The sequence below is a fragment of the Engraulis encrasicolus genome, chromosome 15, assembly GCF_034702125.1.
Source record: "Engraulis encrasicolus isolate BLACKSEA-1 chromosome 15, IST_EnEncr_1.0, whole genome shotgun sequence".
NCBI classification, from domain to species: Eukaryota; Metazoa; Chordata; class Actinopteri; order Clupeiformes; family Engraulidae; genus Engraulis; species Engraulis encrasicolus.
In genome coordinates this window covers 47898646-47924169 of record NC_085871.1, presented here as the reverse complement: position 1 = coordinate 47924169, position 25524 = coordinate 47898646, and the positions used below count along the sequence as shown (strand labels likewise).

At 42.9% G+C, this 25524-nt stretch overlaps 2 protein-coding genes across 2 annotated transcripts in view; both read right to left on the bottom strand.

Moving 5' to 3' along the window:
• The window catches only part of LOC134464312 (uncharacterized), a 64593-nt gene extending 53755 nt beyond the window's left edge, over positions 1-10838 (bottom strand). The window contains exons 1-4 of the mRNA XM_063217778.1: positions 10719-10838; positions 7883-7999; positions 1709-1802; positions 1172-1296 (exon numbers count right to left, since the gene is read on the bottom strand). Of these exons, the coding sequence (XP_063073848.1) occupies positions 1172-1296; positions 1709-1802; positions 7883-7998 (335 nt within the window). The 5' untranslated portion in view covers position 7999; positions 10719-10838. The remainder of the gene's footprint in view (positions 1-1171; positions 1297-1708; positions 1803-7882; positions 8000-10718) is intronic.
• Positions 10839-19052: 8214 nt separating this feature from the next.
• Positions 19053-24314, bottom strand: LOC134464707 (uncharacterized). Its single transcript, XM_063218063.1, has 3 exons — positions 24081-24314; positions 22773-23371; positions 19053-19644 (listed from the first exon to the last, which is right to left on the bottom strand). The coding sequence occupies exons 2-3, from the start codon at positions 22816-22818 to the stop codon at positions 19082-19084; spliced, it is 609 nt and encodes a 202-aa protein (XP_063074133.1). The 5' UTR covers positions 22819-23371; positions 24081-24314; the 3' UTR covers positions 19053-19081.
• Positions 24315-25524: the final 1210 nt, after the last annotated feature.

Here is a 25524-nt window from a genome sequence, read left to right as displayed (position 1 = left end):
GGTATGTCTAAGTGGCGGTATGTAACCGCTGTGCAATACCTTTTCCCCCCGTAAATCCAGCCTGCTGTCAAAGAAAATCAAGAAAATGCTGCACACTCTACTCCATGTTTCATTTTGAGGTAACGTTTCAGCCATCTGGCCTTCTTCAAAATTGACTTGACTTTCTTTGACATTTACTGTCTACGCACAAGAAGCCAGCTCCTCAAAAGAACTTTATTGGTGTGCGATACCTCTTTTTTTCCCGCCTTAATCCAGTATCCCGCTGTCAAAGAAAATAAAGAAAGTGCCATACGCTCTGCTCCAGGATTTATTTTGAAGTAACGTTCAGTTAGTCTAAAATTGACGTTTTTAGATGCAATTTCCTGCATTCTAATCAATTTTTAGGGGGAGGAATAACAAATCGCACCTGACTCCTTCAGACTTTCTATACAAGCGCTGGCTGTCATTAATTGTGGCAGGTAAACATGTAATCTTTTCCATATTTACCCCGGTAGACATGTAGCGCAATGTAGCGGGCGGCGAAAACCAGGACATATTTGTGTCCCGACAGAGTTTGCTCGGGACCTGGGACACACAACTCCAAACCGGGACTGTCCCGGTTAAACCACACTCACACACACACACACACACACACACACACACACACACACAAGCGTGATACCTCTGTGTTTGTAAATCCAGCCTGCTGACCATAGGGATGCCAGGGCATGATGCCCGCAGCGCCCGGTTAAACCACACTCACACACACACACACACACACACACACACACACACACACACACACACACACACACACACACACACACACACACACACACACATTCACACACACCCACAAGCGTGATACCTCTGTGTTTGTAAATCCAGCCTGCTGACCATAGGGATGCCAGGGCATGATGCCCGCAGCGCCCGGTTAAACCACACTCACACACACACACATACACACACACACACACACACACACACACACACACGCACACACACACACACACACACACACACACACACATTCACACACACCCACAAGCGTGATACCTCTTTGTTTGTAAATCCAGCCTGCTGACCATAGGGATGCCAGGGCATGATGCCCGCAGCGCCCGGTTAAACCACACTCACACACACACACACACACACACACACACATATTCACCCACACCCACAAGCGTGATACCTCTGTGTTTCTAAATCGAGCCTGCTGACCATAGGGATGCCAGGGCATGATGCCCGCAGCGCCCGGAGGTCTTGCAGCACCTTTTTTTTCACCGCCATCTTCAGCAGATCCTTCCTCCTGTCCGCCTAAAAATAGACAAGAGAAATGTGAGATCTTAATTTAAACAAAACTAAGATCTGGCACACAAATGTAAGACCTTTTTTTTAAGTCCTTAAATCTGCGATATAAAATTCAAAAGTGTTTTTGGACTTTTGAGACCCTGCGGCTACCCTGAATAAAGAATGGCAATAAGTGTTTAGCAATTGCCCTCTCATCATGTCAGATTTAGTTTGTAAAATATATATACAGTATATACTTGCACACAAAGTGTAATGTTTTATAATTCAACATGTCTTGTGTGTGCAAGAATCGTTCAACAAAATATCAATATCTCATTTCTTGTGTATGTGTGCAACTATATTCCCACAAAACTCAATGTCTGAATGTCATATATCTTGTGTGTGTGTGTGTGTGTAAACATGTGTGTAAAAAGCTCACAGGCAAATCCTGATGTCTCCCCTGCCTCAGATGCTTATCCAGCCTCACATGAGTAGTGCTACAATCAGGGCACTGGAGCTTCCCGTTCACTCCGCTGAAGTAAATAAAGGAAAACACAACTTTAAAACTTCATTTTTCAAAACAAACTAGCATCAAACGGTAGTATATGTAATGGGTACGGGCGGCATACAGTGAGGAGAATAAGTATTTGATCCCTTGCTGATTTTGTTGGTTTGCCCACTAATAAAGACATGATCAGTCTTTAATGTTAATGATAATATGTATTCTAATATGGAGAGACAGAATATCAAAAAGAAAATCCAGAAATTATCTCTAAAGAATATATAATAATTGATTTATATTTAATTGAGGGAAATAAGTATTTGATCCCCTGCCAACCATTAAGAGTTCTGATCCCCCAGATCAAATGGCACTTCCAATCAACTTGTTATCTGAATTGAACACACCTGTTAATAGTAACCTGCACAAAAGACACATTGACTGATTCTATGGACTGATTCTGCAGATTCAATCAATCAAACTAAACTCGCCAACATGGGACAGACCAAAAAGCTGTCAAAGGATGTCAGGGACAAGATTGTAGAACTCAATAAGGCTGAAATGGGCTCATGGATATTAAAGAGCAAACTGTTGGTGCATTTCTTCCCAATTTTAGGACATACAAAATGATCATAAATCATCAATCTTAGGCCTGTCTCTGGTTCCATACAAGATTTGACCTTGTGGGAATTTAATAACCAGAAAAAAAGGAGATAAAGCACCTTAAAACTGTATGGGAGGAGCTAGGAAATTATCGCAAGGCAGCTGGGACCTCAATCAGTAAGAAAACTATTGGAAACACTTGATACCACATCGGATTAAAATCCTGCAGTGCATGTACGGTACCCCGGCTTCAGAAGGAACCTGTTCAGGCTCACTTGAGGTTTGCCAATGAACGTCAAACTGGATTAGGATATGATTGGGAGGTGCTGGAATAAGATAACACCAAAATCAAACTGTTTGGCATTAACACAACTCTATGTGTTTGGAGGAAGAGAAATGCTGCCTATGATCCCAAGAACAACACCTTCTCCAACATCATAAATGAAAGTGGTAACATTATGTTTTGAGGTTGTTTGTTTGGCCAAGACACAGGACAACTTCACATCGTCAAGAAATGGATGGAGGGAGACATGTAAACGTACAATGCTGCATGCCAACCTCTTTCCCACCACCACTAGACTGAAGGTGGGTCATGGATTGGCCTCCCAAAATGATAATAATCCATAACATACAGCCCAAGCAACGAAGGAGTAGCTCAAGCAGAAGCACATTAAGGTCATGAAGTGGCCTAGACAGTCTCCAAACATTAACCCTATAATAATCCTGTGAAGGGAAATGAAGTTCCCATTTGGCAAGCTACAGTCATACAACTTAAGTGATTTAGAGATGATCTGCAAAGAAAAGTGGACAAAAATCCTTTCTAATATACCCACAAACATTGTCATTAACTGAAAGAAACATCTGACCTCTGTATGAGAAAACAAGGGCTTTGCCACCAAGTATTTTGTCTTTTTTTGACTAGAGGGGTCAAATACTTATTTTCCTCAATGGAATACAAATCAATTAAAATATATTCTTCAAAGTTATTTTCTGGATTTTCTTTTTGATATTCTGTCTCTCTATATTATAATACATTTTATCATTAACATTATAGAATGATCATGTCTTTATTAGTGGGCAAACCAACAAAATCAGCAAGGGATCAAATACTTATTCTCCTCACTGTATGTAATGAGACGGCAGCTTCAAAATTCTCTCGACGCTGTTGATCATCACAGGCTACCTGTCATCTTCGTGCGTAAGACAGAGAGAGAGCGAGCGAAAGAAAGAGCGATTACCCACGCTAGCATGTGTAGCAGAGTGGACGTTCTAATAATTATTACCCAAGGTAAGAATTACCATTAATATGTAATTGCACGACTACGCCACCAGAGGGAGACTCTGGAACCCAAAGTTAACTTTTACTCAGGACACAGGTTCGATAAGGACAACGGAGACGGGAATTCAAGTGGAAACAATTACAATCTTTTAATATACATTGCCTTATAAAATACAGTTTTGAAAGGACGTTAGACAACCACAGTAAATATGGTGGGACAGGACACTCAATCATCCGGGCAAAAATGGCAGGCTCTTTCCCCAAGTTTCAGTAAGAATACACCACACCTAAGTTAATCATAGGCTATAGGCTACTACAGAAGCACTGCAAACCCCAATATGAACACTGCAAACCAAGAGTCACGCAATAATGGCACAGCACTGCAAACCAGTAAAAGTTGGGGAATACCCAGACATTGTGCCGGCACCGTTGACTGTTGTGTCCGCCCCCAAAACAAAAGTACAGCGACGATTAAATGAAATGAAAGACAGAGGTCGAAAACCCTCACCTTTCACCCTCCAAACACAAATAAGAAACAAACTCAAAACAGAACCAAACAGAAAAACACGGACTGGACAGTGGACAGACGCGCACCAGAGCGCACGAGCAGCCTGGATTGCTTCCCCACTGGTAAGCGCGCAACTCCTTCACCATGCGCTACTATCATCCGTACACACAGTGGCTCAAGTTCACATATACTGATGGTAATGGCCCAAACAAAACAGCAGCTCACGCAGGGAACAGCCCCACGTTAGGAGATCATGACACCTGCACGAAGAAGTTACGGGGAAGTTAATAAATGATTGAATGTGATATAACTACGAATGTAGGAACAGGTGGTGAGGGCGACCTACCAAGACAAGGCACAAGGTTTCCCATCTCACGCAGCAGCAGCAGCCAAGGAGGACGGTTAGTTGCGACGCACAAGTGAATTCCTAGCGAAAACACAGTCAGTAAGATACCCAAACCGATCCAATACATTATCCGAAAATGGACGATAGATAGGGCTACATACCAAATTGCGTCGAGAGGCATGGAAGAAGCCAACCTTCTACCGACACTGAAGTCGGGCGCTAGGGCAAGGGCCAATGAGATGAAACTCCACGCAGACTGCCAAAGTCTCATGGAGCGCATATCAGAACTCAGGTTCCACAAGCACCAACAATTTAGCGCGCCACCGCCACGAGTTTACATATCTGCCGCCTGCTCTCAAGGAGTTGGTGCCATATTTTTATAGACTTCGCAATTGGTATCCACCAGTCACATGACAACGACGCAACAGCAGACTACTGCCGAAGTTTTAAAGGAGCCAACATCCACTATGTTACACTAGGGACATTTTTAATAACTCTCCCCTTTCACACACATTTCTTCCCCACAAGAGGAGAGTAGCCAAATTAATAAATGGATGTTATCGGATCAATAACGAAGGGAAGGCAGCGGGAAACACATTTTAAAAAGGTAATTTCCCATGGGAGGGGAGCAGATGACGCGGTGGCTGTTTCGATACAGTTAATGGCGAGGCAGGTGCTTAGAATTTCGCCTAAAGGGTATTTTTTTTATTCCAGATTCAAGATTTGTATTTGTCACGTGCTTCCTTGTGCAAGTGTAACAGGGCGCACTGTCTGTTCAGTAAGGTGTGTCCCTCAGCAGTTCCCATACCCCAATGACGTCACGGGACTCAGGTAGCCGCTCAGTGGCTAATCCGTAATTGGTGGCTATGCCATTGTTTTTATAAAATCAGATGAATTAGACCGGCTCATTGGAGCCTTCCCGGTGTGCCGGTATTCGCTGATGATGCCCGGTGCCCTTGCTACTGGTGCAGCAAGGTATGTGTGATCACAGTTTTGTCTAGATGACTGCAACCATCTAGAGATGTGTATTTAAACATATATTGTTCATTCTCAGGAGCCAGAGTCCCCGTGGCGTCTAACCCCAGTCTTGTGGCTTCCCCCCGCCCTCTCAGTGTTGTGGAGGTGAGCTTGTAAAGATCATTTGTTATAGGCGTAGCTCATGTTAAACATTTGTCCACTAATTGTATGTAACATGTACTGATCCGTGTGTGTGTATGTTCGCCTGATTCCAGACACCTCAGAGTACGTCGAGGGTCTCTGTGGGCAGACTGCTTGCGGCAGCTGCTCACCGCTGTTTTGCCCTTACGAAATTGTTTAGCCTTTTTGTTTGTTTGATTTTCTTTTGCCTGTCCGCCGCTTTAGCTTGTCACTTAGTCATTGTACGGGGTTTTGCTGTCACAGTTCTAGGCCTATGTAGGCTACGCTGCTCTAGTCGGGCAGGGCCATACAGTAGACTAGTAGTTTGAGTGTGTATTATTCTACGGATTTATTCTGTTTGCAGTGGAGATGCACACTTGTCATTTAATCACTTACATAGCGTAGAGAGCCTATGAGCGTGTGTGACTGGTGTTTACCATAGGCCCTTGGTTTTGTGCACGAGTGGTGAACTAATTTATTCTCAACTAGTAGGCCTAAGCCTGCCCGGCTGGCCTAGCTCGGTGAAACCCCTTTATCCTGTGGCAGCCAACCCCGTTCTAATGTGCATTACTGTTTTTATCTCAGCGGCGCAGGGTTTAAATTGACTACAATTGTATTAATAAAGAAAACATTGTTATTCCTTTAAACAAAGGTACGTCTCTTGTCCATTCTATCCGAACCTGTTGTGCCTTATTGGTTGAAATCAAAATATATTCTGGGGTGGCAGTCCCCCAGTGGCGTAGTCGTGCAATTACAAGTATCAGTTTGATGGTTATTATTTTAGGAAAACTAACATCCAAACTTCCACTTTGCTACACAAGCACAATTGGCAGTGAAATGGGGATTGCAACTGCTCTGTGCTGTGTTGGATGGTAAAAATTAAAAATAATAAATAAAATAAAATAAATAAATAAAAATAGTTATTGTCCTAATTCAAAAAGCGGATGGCTTGAGGAAAAAAACTCTAACGCAGTCTCTCTGTTCTACATCTTATGGAACGTAGTCGTTTCCCTGAGGGCAGCCTTTCGAACATGGAGTGACTAGGATGGAATGTGTCTTACATAATCCTTTGTGCTCGTGTCTTTGCCCTTCTTGCATATATATCTTGCAGCCCTGGAAGGATGGCGCCAGTGATTTTTTTCTGCAGCATGTACTACCTTATCCTGAGGTGTGCAGTTGCCATACCACGTTGTTATGCTTCCTGTAATTACTGACTCAATTGTAGCAGAATAGAAGGACTTCTGCATGTCTGATGGAATTCTGAACTTCCTTAGCCTCCTGAGGTGGTACAGACGCTGCCTGGCCTTTTTCACTACGGTGGTGATGTGAGGTGACCAAGACAGACATTCAGAAATGTTGATGCCTAGGTACTTGAAACTGCTCACTCTTTCCACAGGGGTACCAAAGATTTCCAGTTGAGCATAGATCTTTTCCTCTTCTGTAGTCCACCACAAGTTCTTTGGTTTTGGTGACGTCGAGCTCTAAACTGTTCTCTGCACACCAGGATGACAACATCTCAACCTCATTTAGGTAGGCTGTTTCATCGTTGTTGGAGATGAGTCCTACCACCACTGTGTCATCTGCAAATTTCACAATGGAATTGGAGCTGTGGATAGCTGAGCAGGCATGGGTATAAGGGAGTACAACAAAGGGCTGAGAACGCAACCTTGCGGCGCGCCGATGTTGAGGGAGATTATGCTAGAGGAGCAGTTGCCAATCTTCACTGACTGAGGTCTGTTTGACAAGAAGTTGAGTATCCATGCACATAGAGAATGACAAAGTCCCATGTTTTTCAGCTTGGATACTAGTTGTGAGGGCACGATGGTATTAAATGCTGAGCTGTAGTCAATGAATAGTATTATCTATTGCTATCTGTAAATTTGTAACCTATGAATTATGCCAACTGCAGAATAATTTAGTGCGCACATAAGTCAGGCGAGCCTCTATCGGATGCATGTAATAAAACTTTAAGGGCGACTTACTTGACAACCAAATGCGATAGAACTAACGACTGACTCTTGGCTTGACAACCAAATGCTATGGAACTAACGACTGGCTTTTGCCCATAGCAACCTACAGTTTAGAGTTAGTAACAGCAGTTCGCCTAACTTAGTCGCACGTTTGACGGTTACGGGGGAATAATTGCAACCCCATCAGCCAATCAGAACAAAAAATTACATTGCGTAGGCAGATAACAGACATTGAGTTGATGCAATGCAATGCAAAAAAAAAAAAACGTACCGGCCCGAGGCGGACATCATGAGAAGGTTCAGCTCCTGCTTGTTTTCAACATGGTGAAATTTGACAAGGTGCTGTCGTAGGCCTGCATACTTTCTTTTGCACAGCTCGCACGTCATGCTGAAATATAAATGAAAATAGTGCTCAAAGCAAAGTCCCTGTGCACAATCACTGTCCAGGTGCTAGTGATGTGCAGTTTATGTATTCCAGGTAAAAGGGGAATTAATCACAGCATGTCTTATTTGTTGGTGGGTCATTCCACGCCAAATCAACTGCGCACTTAGGTCTCAAAAAATTCTGAAAATATTACCAAGTGTACCCATGGTACTTTAGAGAAACACTGTAAATTTATTTGAATGTAAGATGTATACTCTCCATGTTACAGCCAATTTTACTGGGGGAGGGGGGTGCCCATTTTGTTCACACTCTTTTTTTTGTCAAAGTTCACAAGCCCGTAGCTCAATAACTAAACCATGTAGGAAGTTCAAATTTGGCATGCTGGTACATAGATAGGAATAGTTTGTTGCAAAACTGTCAGTTTTGGTCTGTATGATCCTGCATCGTCATGGCATTCCCTCAAAGATGATACAAATTGTACTGGAGTTTTTGGCTGTGCTCTGTTTAGGCCTTCAGAAGACATATTTGTGCCCAACATAGCCTCTTGATTTTTTCCCTTGTAGAGACAAGTAGGAACACTCTCATAAAAATCTATAAATAGAAAGGAAACCCCATTAGTGTTTGACCAGAAGACCTCACAAGTCTGACAAATCATTTTGGGTGTCATTTTCAGAGCTCCAGAACCCCTTGTGGGATTGTCCACAGATTTTTATTTTATTTTTTTCTTCATTCTCCATGAATTCTTCTTTTTAAAAATGCAAATGAGACTTGTCTTATGTGATGTTTTCTTTTGTAATTTCCAACCTGAACATGGGCAACATGCACATTGAGGGCAATATGTTTTCTATGCGTTTCTTCCGCTGNCATCTGCTGGTCAAAAAAAAGTAACAACATGACTCCTTGTGCCTGACCTACTGTCTCTTTTGGTGTGCGAACCTGCTCCCACATTGAACGCTCCTGAAATCATTTAAATTGAAAGGGATACCTGCACCCCTGCACAGGGACTCTCGGGTGATCATGTCTGGGCAAAATTTGCATTTGATTATTTAGCCTTTACATTAAATGTTATCGAAATCATGTTGCTCTCTTTTTGCATTTTGCCCATGTATAGGGTGGAAATTACAAAAGAAAACATCACATAAGACAAGTCTCATTGGCATTTTTAAAAAGAAGACTTCATGGAGAATGAAGAAAAATATAAAATAAAAATCTGTGGACAATCCCACAAGGTGTTCTGGTGCTCTGAAAATGACACCCAAAATGATTTGTCAGACTTGTGAGGTCTTCTGGTCAAACACTGATGGGGTTTCCTTTCTATTTATAGATTTTTATGGGAGTGTTTCTACTTGTATCTACAAGGGGGAAAAATCATGAGGCTATGTTGGGCACAAATATGTCTTCTGAAGGCCTTAACAGAGCACAGCCAAAAACTCCAGTACAATTTGTATCATCTTTGAGGGAATGCCATGACGATGCAGGATCATACAGACCAAAACTGACAGTTTTGCAACAAACTATTCCTATCTATGTACCAGCATGCCAAATTTGAGCTTCCTACTAGGTTTAGTTCTTGAGCTACGGGCTTGTGAACTTTGACAAAAAAAAGAGTGTGAACAAAATGGGCGCCCCCCTCCCCCAGTGAAATTGGCTGTAACATGGAGAGTATACATCTTACATTCAAATTAAGTAACAGTGTTTGTCTTAAGTACCATGGGTACCCTCAGTAATATTTTCAGATTTTTTTGAGACCTAAGTGTGCGGGCTCTTGTTGATTTGGCGTGGAATGACCCTGGTAGTTTATGAGGTGAACAATGTGTTTTGTTACTAAAGCAACAGCTAAAGGTGTTGTTAACCCAATAAACTACCAGCAAAGAATACCCGTGTGCAGTGATTTGTCCCTCTTGTACAGATATTCAGGACTAAGTAATCACATGTGATCAAATACACAAAGAGCAATGAAAACGCCACAAGCGGCGATGACAAACTCTTGCCACTACTGCAGTCCCAAGAGATAATCCATTTATAAATTACCAACAACAAACAAAATATTCAAGAGAGTCAACAACCTTCATCCACATCAAAACATTTCAAACTGCTGTCCCTAAGAGAGTCAGTAAGAATTTAGACTCTAGAGATGGCAGATAAACTGCTAAAAAGTCAAGTAGACATTTTCATTTTTTTATTAATCAATATGTTTTGTGTATATTGAAAGGACAAGTGTCCACAGTTATTATTATTTCAAGTATAATGACCTAACTCCAGAGTCTACAAAGTCTAAAGAATTTGACCGGTTCCTTATTTCAAGTTTAATCTTCTAACAGTCATCATCACAATTCAAGACTAAAATATCAAAATCCGATCACAATATAATAAATGATAGGATACATTAGACACTGCATTAACAAAGACTGTTAAATAATACAGTAACATGCAAGAATATTAGATACTCAATAATACAAGAGAAGACACAAAGTCTAATATTCTAACCACACAGTCAACATCACAATTTGAGACAAATATATCGAAATGTGATCATAAATAAATATTAAATGTATACTACTACCTAGGCTGGTAAATAATACAGTAAATGGGAGTAAACAGTAAATAATCAATAACAAGAAGACACAACGTATAATCTTCTAACCATACAGTCAACATCACAATTCCAGACTAATATATCAAAATTAGATCACAAATACATAATAAATGGTAGGATACGTACGTTTTTCTTGGCTGTTACACCGCTTCCGCACACTTCTTCTATTAGCATTGGCACACCTTAACTTAATTTACAAAATGTGCAATATATCCAGAAATAAATTGAATGCACATCTTACATCACCTGGAGTCCACAGTCATAAGTATATCAAGTCTAAAGACCTAACTCGAGAGTCAGACCACAGACTGTAGAATGGGTCCAATTCCTTATTTCAAGTCTAATCTCCTAACCATACAGTCAACATCAATATGCCAAAGAGTGGACACAAGAGCAGTGTTACCTCTCCGATGGTCGCAGCTCAACTGATCCTTATCACAGGGGAGGGCCAACCCCACCGTTGTCATCAGGGCGGAGTTCCCCTAGGCCACGCCCCCAGACTGAATTCCTGGCACTCAGACTACTTTTATTGGAACCCTTAACCAAATTCAATTTTGATTGGCTGGGACATGTCCCAAACCCTAGGCCACGCCCCCAGACTGAATTTCCGGCACTCACACTACTTTTTTGGAACCCTTATCCAAACTCAATTCTGATTGGCTGGGACATGTCCCCCGACCCTTGGTCCCGCCCCCAGACTACATTTCTGGCACGTAGGGTCCGTACAAAACGGAGAAGGCAACTGTTTTTACAGTGAGCTAACTGGACATCAAGTCACCAAGTGCGAGTCGAAACGAAAAATCGCTTTATTTCCTCCCTTGGCAGTGCGCGCAATTGCGGGCTTAACGGTGATATTTGAGGGCAGCATCAGATGCTGACTTGTGCTGCCTTTGTACCCAAAATGCTGTGCGCCACCTCCCTCTCAACAGGGTACCTGAAAACAAACATGGCTACCACCCAAGCTACTACCTTATAATGCTCTTTATCCTGACACTTATGTACACAGATATTGAGAATTGAAGTGATAGATGAACATTGTATCTAAATATGTCGTCGCTAGATCTCGGAAGCATCCAGATCTTTCGAAGGGGGGAATGATGGAAAATGTTTGAGAACCACTGTGTTAGGCTATGTGTTATTTTGCATTATTATATGGTGTGACGTCATCGGTCGAATGCTCCATTGATTTCAACGGGGCTCCCCAACGTTCGCACGCCTGTTATTTTTCGATAACGGACGGGTTGGTCTATAACAAACCGCTGTCAATGGCAACAAGACTTTTCACTGCTAAAGCGACTTTTCAACAAGACTCTAATCAGCTGCTGTGATAGACAACACCTGTTGTCCTGGCTACCTAGCTGTTGCCTAGCGGTGTTCCACAACGGCACTGTTTTGTTTTTGCGCAGCAACAATCTTTTGACATTAAAAACTATAATAGACTTAACATCAAATAGGCCTAAAGAAATGTCCCCGCCATGTGTGAATCATTTAAGTATATCCATATAATAAGCGGGTTAACTTTCGGCTAGTCGGTCGCTTTGTGGAATAGCAGCACTTCAGAGAGAACAAGACCCCTCCGCTCCGCTTCGGGGTCTAAAGATTCTCTCTGTCGTGCTGCTTTTCCATGGTAGCGACCTTCTCGCCGAACGTTAACCCTTACTTATTATATGGTGTGACGTCATCGGTCGAATGCTCCATTCATTTCAACGGAACTCCCCAACGTTCGCACGTCTGTTATTTTTCGATAACGGACGGGTTGGTCTATAACAGACCGCTGTCAATGGCAACAAGACTTTTCACTGCTAAAGCGACTTTTCAACAAGACTCTAATCAGCTGCTGTGATAGACAACACCTGTTGTCCTGGCTACCTAGCTGTTGCCTAGCGGTGTTCCACAACGGCACTGTTTTGTTTTGCGCAGCAACAATCTTTTGACATTCAAAACTATAATAGACTTAACATTAAATAGGCCTAAAGAAATGTCCCCGCCATGTGTGAATCATTTAAGTATATCCATATAATAAGCGGGTTAACTTTCGGCGAGTCGGTCGCTTTGTGGAATAGCAGCACTTCAGAGAGAACAAGACCCCTCCGCTCCGCGTCGGGGTCTAAAGATTCTCTCTGTCGTGCTGCTATTCCACGGTAGCGACCTTCTCGCCGAACGTTAACCCTTACTTAATCTGCAGAGTTTAATCCTGTTTGAAACAAATGCTTAACTGGTTTAGTGTAGCTTTTTGCCTTAATTGCCACTCATTTGATCGCCTGACACTCTTCTTGGCGTGATTGTCTGAATGTGTGCAGGTGTGCCCATGGCAAGACGTGTGCTCATTGATCGAGCCCAGGATGGGTGTTGGATTTAAAGCTCCGGGCCCAGTCTCCACTCTCTCTCTCTCACGCTGCTCATCGCTCAGGAGAAGCTGTTGGTAAAATGGCTTTTAGACACATCTTTTGATTTATTCATTGTCTTTTATTTTTAGATATTTGAATCTTTGTAAGGGTGGCAGGTGGTGTTTTGTTTTTCCGTTATATTATTGCGCACGAGTAAGGTCATTCCATGAGTTAGGTAAGTCTCCGGAAGACCGGCGTGTTTTTAATTCGAGGAGGTTATTTAGTTTTATGGATTTTAAGTTTAGGTTTTATACCAGGGTTTTTCTTTCCCCCTTAAACTCCTTTTTAGTTCTGTGACTTTTCTGTTTTCACCAGGCGTCCAATGCCGTTTTTGTTCGAATTTGAAAATGAAAAACATTGCCATTTTTTTCCCCAAACTGGTTTTCACCAGGTCATTATGGTTCATACCCATGTTTTGATTTAATGGGTTTGTAACAACCTGCTTGGACAAATTAGACTAAAACTATGTCACGGGGTGACAATGATCTGTGGGGGAGAGGGGAAAAAAAGGAAACCCTTGGTGCTGATTAGATTTTAATGAAGGACCACGCCTCGTAAACGAGGCAGCTCTGATTGTTTCTACCCAATGCAGGTGTACTCGCCCAACGCCTGATTATGTGACTGACTGCAGGTGAGAAGTGGGCTTGGGGTTTGGAGTTTGATTCATAAGGAGTTAGAAGCCAAGTGTTGGGAGATTGGGGAGGGGGGGAAACTGCGTGGAGAGACGGCCGCCGCGGAGAGAGAGCAACGGCAGAGAGCTGGCCGCTTCAGAGAGATGACCGCTGCTGCAGGAGGTCGCCACACCGGTAACCGGATGGGCAGGCGGGAGATGGAAGACGCACGATCCTAAGGATCCGGCCCGTGCAACCTGGCGGTGATCTGGAAGAAGCGTGATGGCATTCTGCCGACTGAAGGTCCGCGACCAGAGCCGCAGGCGGTTTGCGACGGTGGAGAGAACTGGGTGGGACGCGCACCCTGGAAAAGAGAAACGGGTGGAATGCGCACCCTGGAGAAGAAGTGTCTACTACAGTGTTCCCCAACCAGGGGTATGTGTACCACTAGGGGTACGCGAGCACACTGCAGGGGGTACTTGGAAAAATTTTACTACTATGACAAATGTATGGAGCAGTCACATTAGGACAGAGAAAGTGATATAGAACAGTAATTAGGGGGTACTCATGGCACAACTTAGAGGCTTAGGGGGTACGCGAGACAAAAAAGGTTAGGAAACACTGGTCTACTACACGCCTGGCCCATGGCCTTCCAATTGGGAAGTCGTGCCTCCCTGCTGCAAGAGTCTCTCTCTCTGTCTGTCTGTCTGTCTCTCTCTGTCTGTCTGTCTGTCTGTCTGTCTGTCTGTCTGTGTGTCTCTCTCTCTCTCTGTCTGTGTGTCTCTCTCTCTGTCTCTCTCTCTCCGCCCGCCCCCAGTGACCACAACAGGAGACAATCCTTCCGGCTGCCAATGGGTACACACTGAGTGCGTTTTAATATGGGACCTTTGTTGCCTTCACCAGCTCGGGACCTCTCGAGACAGCTGACGACACTGCTCACATGACAATCGAGTTCTGGAGTTTGGTGCATGAACGGCACTGATCCCGGAACCATCGGGATTCATGCGTGTCTTGTTTAGGTTCTCTTTTCTTTTTTTCACCTCACCTTGAGCCTCCACACCCACGACATATCATTTTAGCTGAAGTAAGCTAAATTAATCAGTCAGAGACCAGCATTACTGACATATGTGCATCTGCAATTGAATGACATTGACTGGTGTTGTTGATAGTGATTACAAGATGATATTTTAGCATGTATGATACTGTTTACATGTCAGTTGCATACATGGGCGCCATGTTGATGATGCGTGTGTCGTCACACAAAACACAAGCTCGGGAACTCGTTCTTCTATACTTCCGCCAGAGATCAACCTCGATAATTATCGATCTGACATTGCGTCACCAAATGTTCACTCCCACTTTCCCGAGGTTTTAGGTCGGCTTTCTGGGGATTCTCGATTTTTTGAACGAGCCACTTGCCTCCTCCACTTGCTTGTCGTCATGATGACATCACTGACAACAGCATTATATTTCAAAATCTTGCAAAAGCTCAATTGTAAAGTATTTTTCTCATTTGCAATTGGGATGATGAATGAAAAACAGTCTCTCAAAAGTTGTTGTGGCGAGGCTGACAGCTGGGAAACTTTATCGTTTTCTCCACGGAGGAGGGGCCAGGAGGCAGGACGAGGAGACAAGCACAAGTGGAGGAGGCAAGGTCACATATTGGGATGCACCCACAGATAGTGATGGGTGACTATGCTTAATTCACTTTGTGCTGTTATTTCACTTTGTGTGTAAATCGCTTGCAGTGATTTGAATGGTGTTCCGAATCAATAAGTAGCCTATCACAGAATGGTCCCCCACTAGCTGTGTGTATACCATAGCAATTATCAGTAGCTCTGTTGCTGTCATATAGTTTTGCTGTCTCCTCCAGCACCCCTTCAGAGATCTGGACTCCCCTGGCCACTGCTTCCGGCCTGCCCGGGTTTGACTGAGAAACCTCACTCCGGGCCTCGATGGATGTTGGATGGCCGTGATGATGGACCACTTGGGGTTAAGGTGGGGTGGGAGATTGGACTAATCTTGGGACTCACCCCTGTCATGGGGCTATTTTAATTAATAAATATGATTTTTATAATGCATCTCGTTGTCCTGGTCTGCTTGGTTGTGTTCAGCTCGTTCCTCAGGGTAGCCGTGGGTTAAGAGGGGGTGCCGCTTGTAAACGCGCACCCCCCACCTGTGATGACTGAAATGGGACAAATTGGCTGGCGTAACAACCGACGGTTGTCCAAATCTGACGGGGGAAAATGTTGGACTTTTGAAAAGAATGCAGGATAAACTAACCAAAATGAACTCTGAGCAGAAGTTGACATTTTTTGCACTGTATAATTCACCAGGAGGTGCTGTGTAAAAGACTGTTGAAAATGAACCATGTCGCGGATGTAGTTACGAAAGTAGTTCACTTCATCATAGCCAGAGCATTAAAACCATAGGCAATTTGTGGCACTTCTGGAGGAGATCGAGAGTGAGCATGGTGACATGGGTCACCACTGCACTGTCACTGATAGACCTGCAGGCTGATTCCCTCCTTGCAGAGCACTTCAGATATTATTCTATACTAACAGTCTGTTTTATTTTAAATTCTACTGCTTGTAAACATCTAGCCTGCCTATTTTGGACACCAGATGGAAAAACAATCTGGCATGTTTACATATATGTACATGTATGTATATGTTCATTAATGTGCACTGTCCTGAAGAAATAAAGTAAAGTAAATTCAATATTCAGATTATATTCAATCACTGCTGTGTGTGTGTGTGTGTGTGTGTGTGTGTGTGTGTGTGTGTGTGTGTGTGTGTGTGTGAACCTGGCCATCTGGTACCCTAATAGTCATGAGTCTAGTCATTCTACATCCCTCAAATCATAACAATGAGACCATTGCACACATCTTAGATGGTTGCAACTCCTACAAAGCATGACACAACAGATCAGTAAACATTATATCACAGCGTATCAAAGAAGAGCAGGGACTCTCCATAAAAATGCACACTCACTGCACTGTAAAAATGGACTGGTTCAGCAATAGCTATCAGTAATATTACAAATACACCGGACATCACCATCATTAATCCTGAAAATAAGGCCGCTACCTTTGTGGAAATAGGTTGTTCCTTTGACCTACACATGGACACCTGTTACCACTGCAAGATTCTGAAGTACTAGCCACTATTGGATGTGGTAGCAAACCAAGGATTTACTTAAAGTAAAGTTATTGTGCTTGTATTTGGCAGCCTAGGCCATGTTCATAGGCTCACCTTGTGTGGGCTGCAGCTCTGTGGACTTAAAAACGTCATTTAAAAAAACCTTGCCAAATACTGCTCAATATCGGCAATAATTGGTAGTTTAAGCAATCTGGTAGAGGAGATGTCATCTTTACCCCTAAGAAGCCTAAATCTAACTGCCCATTCTGTCCACGGTCTATCATTTTACACCAGTGTAATGTAACACATAGCACTTTATGATTCTGATCTGTTCTTACCGACTGCCAATTTGCTTCCACCACTATTTGGATCTGTAATGCTGCCCTACTGATGAGATCTAAATAAAAGTATTAAACTGTGTGTGTGTGTGTGTGCGTGCAGGGGCGCCCCCAGAAAATTTTGGACACATGAAAGATTCAAACTTTGGGCCCCCTCAAGGGCCCCTGTCAATTCCTGGGCCCTTAGAATCTGTAAACCCCCCTCCCCATAGCGCAGTGTTTCTCAAACTTTTTCAGACCGAGGACCACTTTGTCCACCCCAAAATGTTCAGGGACCACCTGTCATCTGAATTGACGTGGAGGGTGCACACATTTTCACATTACAAGCCTGTCGTATTATTGTGGTGAAAATATGACTTCAGCTATGTTTAGCTTTGCAATAATGTGTCATATATAGGCTACTGCTAGCTTGTCTTTAAAAAGTAGAAATCCCCTCGCGGACAACTGGTGCTCTGCCGAGGACCACCAGTGGTCCCCGGACCACACTTTGAGAATCGCTGCCATAGCAGCACCCACATGTGTGTGTAAAATGACAGACACCTTCATTTCCCTCTGACTACTCTACTCTACTCTAGGGGTGCATCCCAATATGTGTCCTTGCCTCCTCCACTTGTGCTTGTCTCCTCGTCCCGCCTCCTGGCCCCTCCTCCGTGGAGAAAACGATAAAGTTTCCCAGCTGTCAGCCTCGCCACAACAACTTTTGAGGGACTATTTTTCATTCACCATCCCAATTGCAAATGAGAAAAAGACTTTACAATTGAGCTTTTGCAAGATATTGAAATATAATGCTGTTGTCAGTGATGTCATTATGACGAGAAGCAAGTGGAGGAGGCAAGTTCACATATTGGGATGCACCCTAGGTCAGTCTCCCTGCTGGAGTTTTACTCCTCCCTCAAAGAGGAGAGCTTCCCACACATGAGGCATGCTCAGGGGATTCTAGTCCTGTTTGGATCCACCTACTGTACCAAGGATGGATTACTGCAAGGGCCTACCGGGCCCAGGCCCAGGGGCCCAAGAGTCCAGAGGGCCCTGAAGCCCAATCCTCTAAATTCCCATTCTCATGTTGTGTAAAATCACACTTTTAACAAATCTATTTTCACATATTTTCAGGGGAAAAACACCTGAATGCCCAACAATATAGGGTCTCTAACATCTGGAGGGTGCCCTTTCTTGTTGTCTGGCCCAGGGGCCCATGGAGTCATGATCTGTCCCTGTACTGTACGACTGTGAACACACATTCTCAGTGATGAAGTTCAACAAATCCAAACACAGATCCTCCATCAATGATGAGCTCCTGTCTGCAGTTCTTCACATAGCAACCTCAGACATTCAGCCTGATTTCAATGCTCTTGTTCAAGCCCAGCAGAGCAGACTGGATTATCGTCACTGAGGAGTTGATATGAAGAGAAATTAATGCACTGTGTTATGTCCTCTTACGCCACTAGGTGGCATACTCGTGACTTAAGGACTGTACTGGAACCCAGAAGGTCCGAAGAAGATGCTTACGAGAAGGTCATGTACCCTACTTTGCCTGCTGCCTACAATGTACTGTTTTATTACTACGAGTTTATTTTGAGTAAAGTTTATATTTTATAATCAAGCCTCTTCCTTACCACCCAGATGACAGAACTCACTGATTCAATGACTGCTTTTTCTTTGTTTTTATGTTATCTATTACAGCACAATTCTACACAGCCTATGAATAAATATAATACTAATATTTAAGATGTGATGTATGTGAATATAAAGAATATTAATGACATTCAGCCTGATTTCAATGCTCTTGTTCAGGCCCAGAGCAGACTAGATTATTCTCACAAGAGTTTAAATGAAATGTACTGATTCAATTAAATGAATGTACTGATTCAATTACTGTTTTTGCTTTCTTCTTTATGCGTTTTATAACCTACTACACCACAATTCTATATAATATTAAAGACTTATTGGTATGTGACCTTGAACACAATTTCAGAAACGTCAACACTTTTGTTTTGGGTCTCACAATGCATTTCTTTATTTATACTCATCAGGAACACGGAGAGAAAATCGACAGAAATGCCATAAAAATTGTCGAAAACAACAAAACATTGTCATTTTGCCATGTTCAGTCAAATGCAACCCATCTGGCATATACATTTCTGCGACCACTTCTCTCTTCTTTAAAAACGCCTTGTTTGTGCGCACGAAGCACACATTACTCATGGCGTCGCACCGCACTTCCAACAACTTGTTTACAGATTTGACCCTATCCCGAGTTCTGGCATTGTCAGCCAGGTGCGGCAAGATAGAACTGACAGCAAACATCAGCTTGTAATCACAACGGTTCTGAAGTTCTCGTATCAGCATCTCCATCTTCTCAGCGATCTCTGTAGCCGACGCTCCGTTTGCCATGTCATTCGTGCCAATATGAATCACCACCACAGCATCCTTCTTCAAAGTCTCCACGTGGTACGTGTGGTGCTGAATTGAGCGGGCCAGCGTGGTCTCAGGATGGACCCACACCTGGCCTCCGGCGGGAACAGCCCACTGATCCAGGCCCCTGCACATGGAGTCCGTCAGGAAACACACCTCCAAGTCTGATTTCAAAACACACAACACAAACCACATTAGGGCTGTCCCTAAAGATTATTTTCCTCCCGATTATTCTATCAACTATTTTTTTCGAATAGTCGCGATTATTATTTATTTTTTTGGAAGGGGAAAACTGTGATATGCCACTTAATTTTGACCTGAAAAATAACAGACAGATAAAGCAGAGTGCACCTAGGGCCTATTAGGACAATGATTTCTAAAAAAAAGAAAAAGAGAAAAAAAAGGGACATTATATAAATTAGTCATAGACTATAATACATACAGGCCTAATATAGCCTAATATCTATTTGTTTCAGTTCAAATCAAGAAAGCTTATTAGCCTACATTTACTGATGTATAAAGAGGCCCAAGTTATACAGTATTAGGAAAGTGGAAACAAATATGGGCCACTAGGCCTATAGGTTATAAAGGCTACCAGAGATTTTATGAGTAGCCTGCAAGGAAAGAACGTCGAGGCTACTCTGTCCATGTCATTCTGTTGACGCACCAAAACCCAGCTGGTCCCTAATAACGCGCTATCCCTTTCTTTCTGTCGCTAATATAGACCCAGTTAGTAATTGCAGCACGACATAATTATGACTTATTATATTATTAGAATAATATTACTATTTATTTAGACCTGCAGTCGGCACAAACAATAGTGAATAGTGCGAGGTGAACTTCGTGCACCGTCCGTGGAGGAGAAGGGGAGAGACCTTTCTGAATCAGGCATGCATTCCTCTCACTCCTCCACATCTCACGCTGTTGGCCGGAATTTGCACACTTCTCTTGTCTTCATTTACTTTTTAACTTTGTATACAAGCTCTTCTACAAACATCCCGACCACTGTCACCCTAAAGGTGTTGAATATTGCGTCTATAACAGGCACATTACGAATCATTGCTTTATCTCCCTGTCGTTGCTATGCACGCCGCCAGCATAGCGACAGTATAAAACAGTGTGAAATATACCGCGCGTCTCTATCTGAAAAACTTTCACTTCCTAAATAAATATAGTCTCCTACAGAAACACAACCAGGTCTTGTGCCTTGTCTTTAAAATATCGCCACACTTTAGATGTCTTTGTCCGTTTATTGGGCTGAAAAGTGGTGCCACTGTTACCTTCATCTTTGTTTGACACTGACACTCTCGGGCGTGCAGCCCCTGTCATTTTCTCCACTTCTGTTTTCAGCACGTATGCTACCTCGCGGCTCGCACAAATCACTTTTTTTCATTGGGCTGATTAGTGGTGCCACTGCACCTTCATCTTCGTCTGACACTGAAACCCTCAGGCTTTCAGCCCCTGCCATTTTCTTCGCTTCTGTTTAGCACGTCTACCTCGCGGCTCGCGCAAGTCACTTTTTTTTGTTGTTTGTTTTTTGTTGCGCAAATCATGTAAACGACAGTGTGTTGCGCACGCCGACTTATTTACGTCCTCGACGTCATCGATTACGTCGAATAGTCGGGACAGCCCTAAACCACATTACATTAGATTATGCCAGTGTTTGCCAATGGAAAGGAAGCACACATCCAAATCAATACATTCAGAACACAACACTCTTCATATTAGATGATCAGTATTGGGGCAAGTTAAAGGGGTATGCCACTATTTTGGGGCTTAATACAGTTAAAATCGTTGGCTGGGGTTTATAAAGGTGGTAAAGTGTCTTATTTTTCATGTTAAGCGTTGTCTTGCTTGAAGACAAGTTAAAAGAGGGAATATGTCGCTAAGCTAGTGAAAGTCAATGGATCTGTGTAGCAGGCTACAATGTTACACGCACGGATACATTGACTTTCACTAGCTTAGCGACATATTCCCTCTTTTAACGTGCCTTAAAGCAAGACAACGCTTAACATAAAAAATAAGACACTTCACCACCATTATAAACCCCAGCCAACGATTTTAACTGTATTAAGTCCAAAAAATAGTGGCATACCCCTTTAAGGCATTACTGATTACAGTACATATTACCATCTTTTCAAAGTAATCCCTTACACATACAGTATTACTACAGTATAACTACAGAATGTTTGTATGACTTGCGTTGCCAAAAAAAACTATATGGATCAGGAAAATGACAATGCAAATCAAGCTCATGAGAAGGGGCGGATTAAGAAGTTATGGCCCCCTGGGCCCTGACTTTGTCTTGGCCCCTCAAAAGCATAATTTTAAATGCCGAATCCACTCAAAGAGTAGGTAGGCCTACACACAACACAGTCATTTTTGTAGCGACCACAATCAATGGTAGCAACTCATGAACTCAACTAATTGGGAAGATTATTGCGAAGGTGTTTTGAATGCCGGTTTGAGTCGAAGCCATGGGGCCAAGTCAGCCAGGTCCCTTGGGGCCTCTGGCCCTTGGGCCCCCCACCCTCAGACCTGACTTGGTCTATGGGGCTGTACCAGTTCATTGTACACTATATTGGCTGGCACATGAAGCACCATGGAAAGATTATTATTGCAAAGGTGGTTTTGAAGGCCACCTGGGCCCGGTATGCACATGCATTAATCCAGTGGTTCTTAACCTTTTTTTTCCCTCAATGCACCCCCTTACCTGTGCCCAAGACAAGCTGCGCATCCCCAACCCAACTTCTACAAGTGCACTAAAAAAAGATTTAAGTGATTAATTATAATGATTCTTGCTTGAGACATTCATCAATACCTTAATGACTTAACATGGGGACCAACATATAATTAGGCCAAATTAAAACACAAGTTCACTAATAGAATTTTGGTCCCAAGCCTGAAGAAATCTCTGGCGCACCCCAGGTTAAGAACCACTGCATTAATCCACCCCTGCTCATGAGTCCCATGACTCCTTTACCTCCAACACAGGAGATTTTCAGCAGCATGCACAGCAGACTAACAAGTAGCAGGTGCAGGAATAGCTCCCACCTGACACACCACACCATTTAAATCCAGTTTACAGTAAAATGCATTGTAACTTAAGTTACTAGCATTGTAACTAACATATTACAGCCACCCCCTCTAATGCTTTACATTACTTAGTTGCAGCAAAAAGTAATGCATTACTGTAATCAATTACTTTTGAAATGCATTACTCCCAACACTGTAGATCATGGCAGTGTTTTCCAATTATTTACATCTAAAAAAGCATTAGAACAGAACTTACCTTTTGGCACAACAAACTCCTTTTTCCTCCACCGAATCGTCTCCATTTCAACCACCACACCTTGCTTACTGTAGCCTATGGCAACCACTGATGATTGATACTGCACATCCAGAATAGCACAGCCTTTAAATCCTCCCCCCTACACAGACAGAGCCACCTCCCCTACCATTAGCAAAAAAACACGCCTCCAAAACACTTAAAACTTTGAATAGCGAAATAATGTCAGAGAGACTTGAATAGAGAGAGGTGTCAATGGCCCATTGCCTCCGGGGTGTACTTTTGCAATGGGGGGGTAGGGGATCAGCCTATATGGAGCCCTAAGGACTGTTCCATTGAAATGGACGAGACACACTTGAATCTATGATCGAGCAAAGCCTTGTGACACTGGTGACTGATAATGCACCATCTAGAATAGCACAGCTTATAAATATCCTCCACTCTACACAGATAGGGCCATCTCCTTTATCATTAGCATATGTGTCCGTTCTTTTCCATCGGAGGGGCACCAAAACAGCAGCGACTCGGGAATAACGGTGTGTTTGTTTATTTTGTCCACTTCGTAGACTCCACAGTTTTCAGACACCTTTCAGGTTATGAACCTGCAATGCATGAAATACAAAATGTAAACACTGATGTCCAAATTCATACCATAAAAATAAACATCAGAAATACAAAGTGGCAAATTTGAAATTAATGTAAGTGAAGTAGAGCTGGGCTAATACATTTAACTGTGATTAAAAGCTACAGACATCCATAAGCAATTTACTTAATTAAATATCACAGTTAGAAACTCACATTTGTCATGACAATTGCAACACACTGCATACTGAAATATAGCCTACTGAAATGTTCTAAAGTAGGCCTATTGGTAAACTGCATGCCTTTTCACCAGTCTCAACTTTAATCATTTGGCACAACAGCACATTAGCTCGACGTAACACTGTAGCCTACACTAAATATTTCACTTTCCTATTTAATTACAACAACCAAATGCATCTACTACACCAGCAAGTTTAACTAACATTAAATGTCACTTTAGCATTAAACATTTCACTTCATTATTTGCTACTAGAATGCATTACTAGAAGTGCAAGTTTGACCTTTATCCACTGCAAATACAAAAAGGTAAACCAACAACCAATATGTAACCATAGACGTTGTACATCCTCAATAATGTATCCATTTAACCGAAGTACAATGCCATTATGAGCATCGCCATGTGAACAATTTGTATCAGTGCACTAGTAGCCATCTACTTTAACAGTGGAAGCAAGCGTTAGAAACAGGAAGTCAATTGGACTACATTACCCATGATTCCGTGCGCCACGAGGCAAGTAGCTACGAAGTGCTACAAACGATCGGATACTTCAAATGCGGCAACGCGAACCGCAGATAAACATTAGCACTACCAACATCAAGCTTGCATCAACAGTGGATTACAAACAATGGATTTACTCCTAACGGATCATTTGAAACCAGTAGTTTAAGTGAAAAGAGAGAGAGAGAGAAACAGCCGGGTGCATTGCTGCCGTGGTGGGAAATTTCGCGCTTGCGCGATTTAAACTTCAAGTGCTCGACCAATTGGACGCCGACTGGAATCGTATTGGCTTGCATTTTAACAGCTGACTTGACTACGTACACCAGCAGTAAAGTCACCGCTCCCTCTCTTGGTCACACACAGTGGGGAAAACGCATCATTATGCCTACCAAAGTACAAAACATTAGTATAGTAGAGTAGTTGAGCAGAGCAGAGTACTTTTATTAATCCCGAGGGAAATTATGGTGTCTGTCAGCTTACATAAATACACAAATCCGGACATGCACAAAATTGAACATAGGCTACAGAAAAAGTGTACCACCACATACGCTCTCTCACACATAGGCCTACACACATTCTCTCTCTCTCACACACACACACACACACACACACACACACACACACACACACACACACACACACACACACTCACTCACTCACTCACAACCAGCCACCCACCCACTCACACACACATTCTCTCTCTCTCACACACACACACACTCACTCACAACCAGCCACCCACACACACACACTCACCCACACACACACACCCACACACACACACACAAGGTAGGGTATGTTGCATAGGCCTACACACTCACAAAAAGTCAAGATAAATGTGTTCAGTAAACATAAAAGAGCCAAAGTAGTTCTAATTACTGCGCATTCTAGAAGTCCATCAGTTCAAAAAAAAAAAAGGAAAGGAAGGAAAATTGAATAGCGAAATAATGCCAGAGAGGCTTAAATAGAGAGAGAGGTGTCAATGGCCCATTGTCTCCGGGGTGTACTTTCGCAATGGAGGGTAAATCACCCTTTAAGCAGTCCTAATGGACGAGACACACTTGAATCTATGAACGAGCAAAGCCTATGCAATGCTGTAACTATTAGGCCTACTGTTTCATTTCTTTGGGGCTTTTTGTGCTTTGTTTGAGACAGGATAGTGACAGAGGGACAGGAAACCGAGTGGGGAGAGAGAGGCGAGGAAGGACTTGCAAATGACTCGAGCCGGATTCGAACCCAGGTCACCGGCGCATTAAGCTAGTGCTGTACCGTTAGGCCACGGTAGGGCCTAAATTTTTGTGTCAGATCAAAAGGATGACACACACCCCTTTAGGTGGAACTTGTTCACGTTTGGCACCCATAGCAACCCATTACGTTGCCGTATCTCTAATCGATGTAATTATAAATTATATAATATTATTTTCTGCTTAAATT

Bases quoted from the DNA above. Each gene is read 5' to 3' on its own strand.
- LOC134464707 (XM_063218063.1), bottom strand. From the start codon at position 22,818: ATGGAGACGATTCGGTGGAGGAAAAAGGAGTTTGTTGTGCCAAAAG. The intron at 19,645-22,772 runs GTAAGTTCTGTT...TTTTGAAATCAG, and splicing joins GGAGTTTGTTGTGCCAAAAG to ACTTGGAGGTGTGTTTCCTG.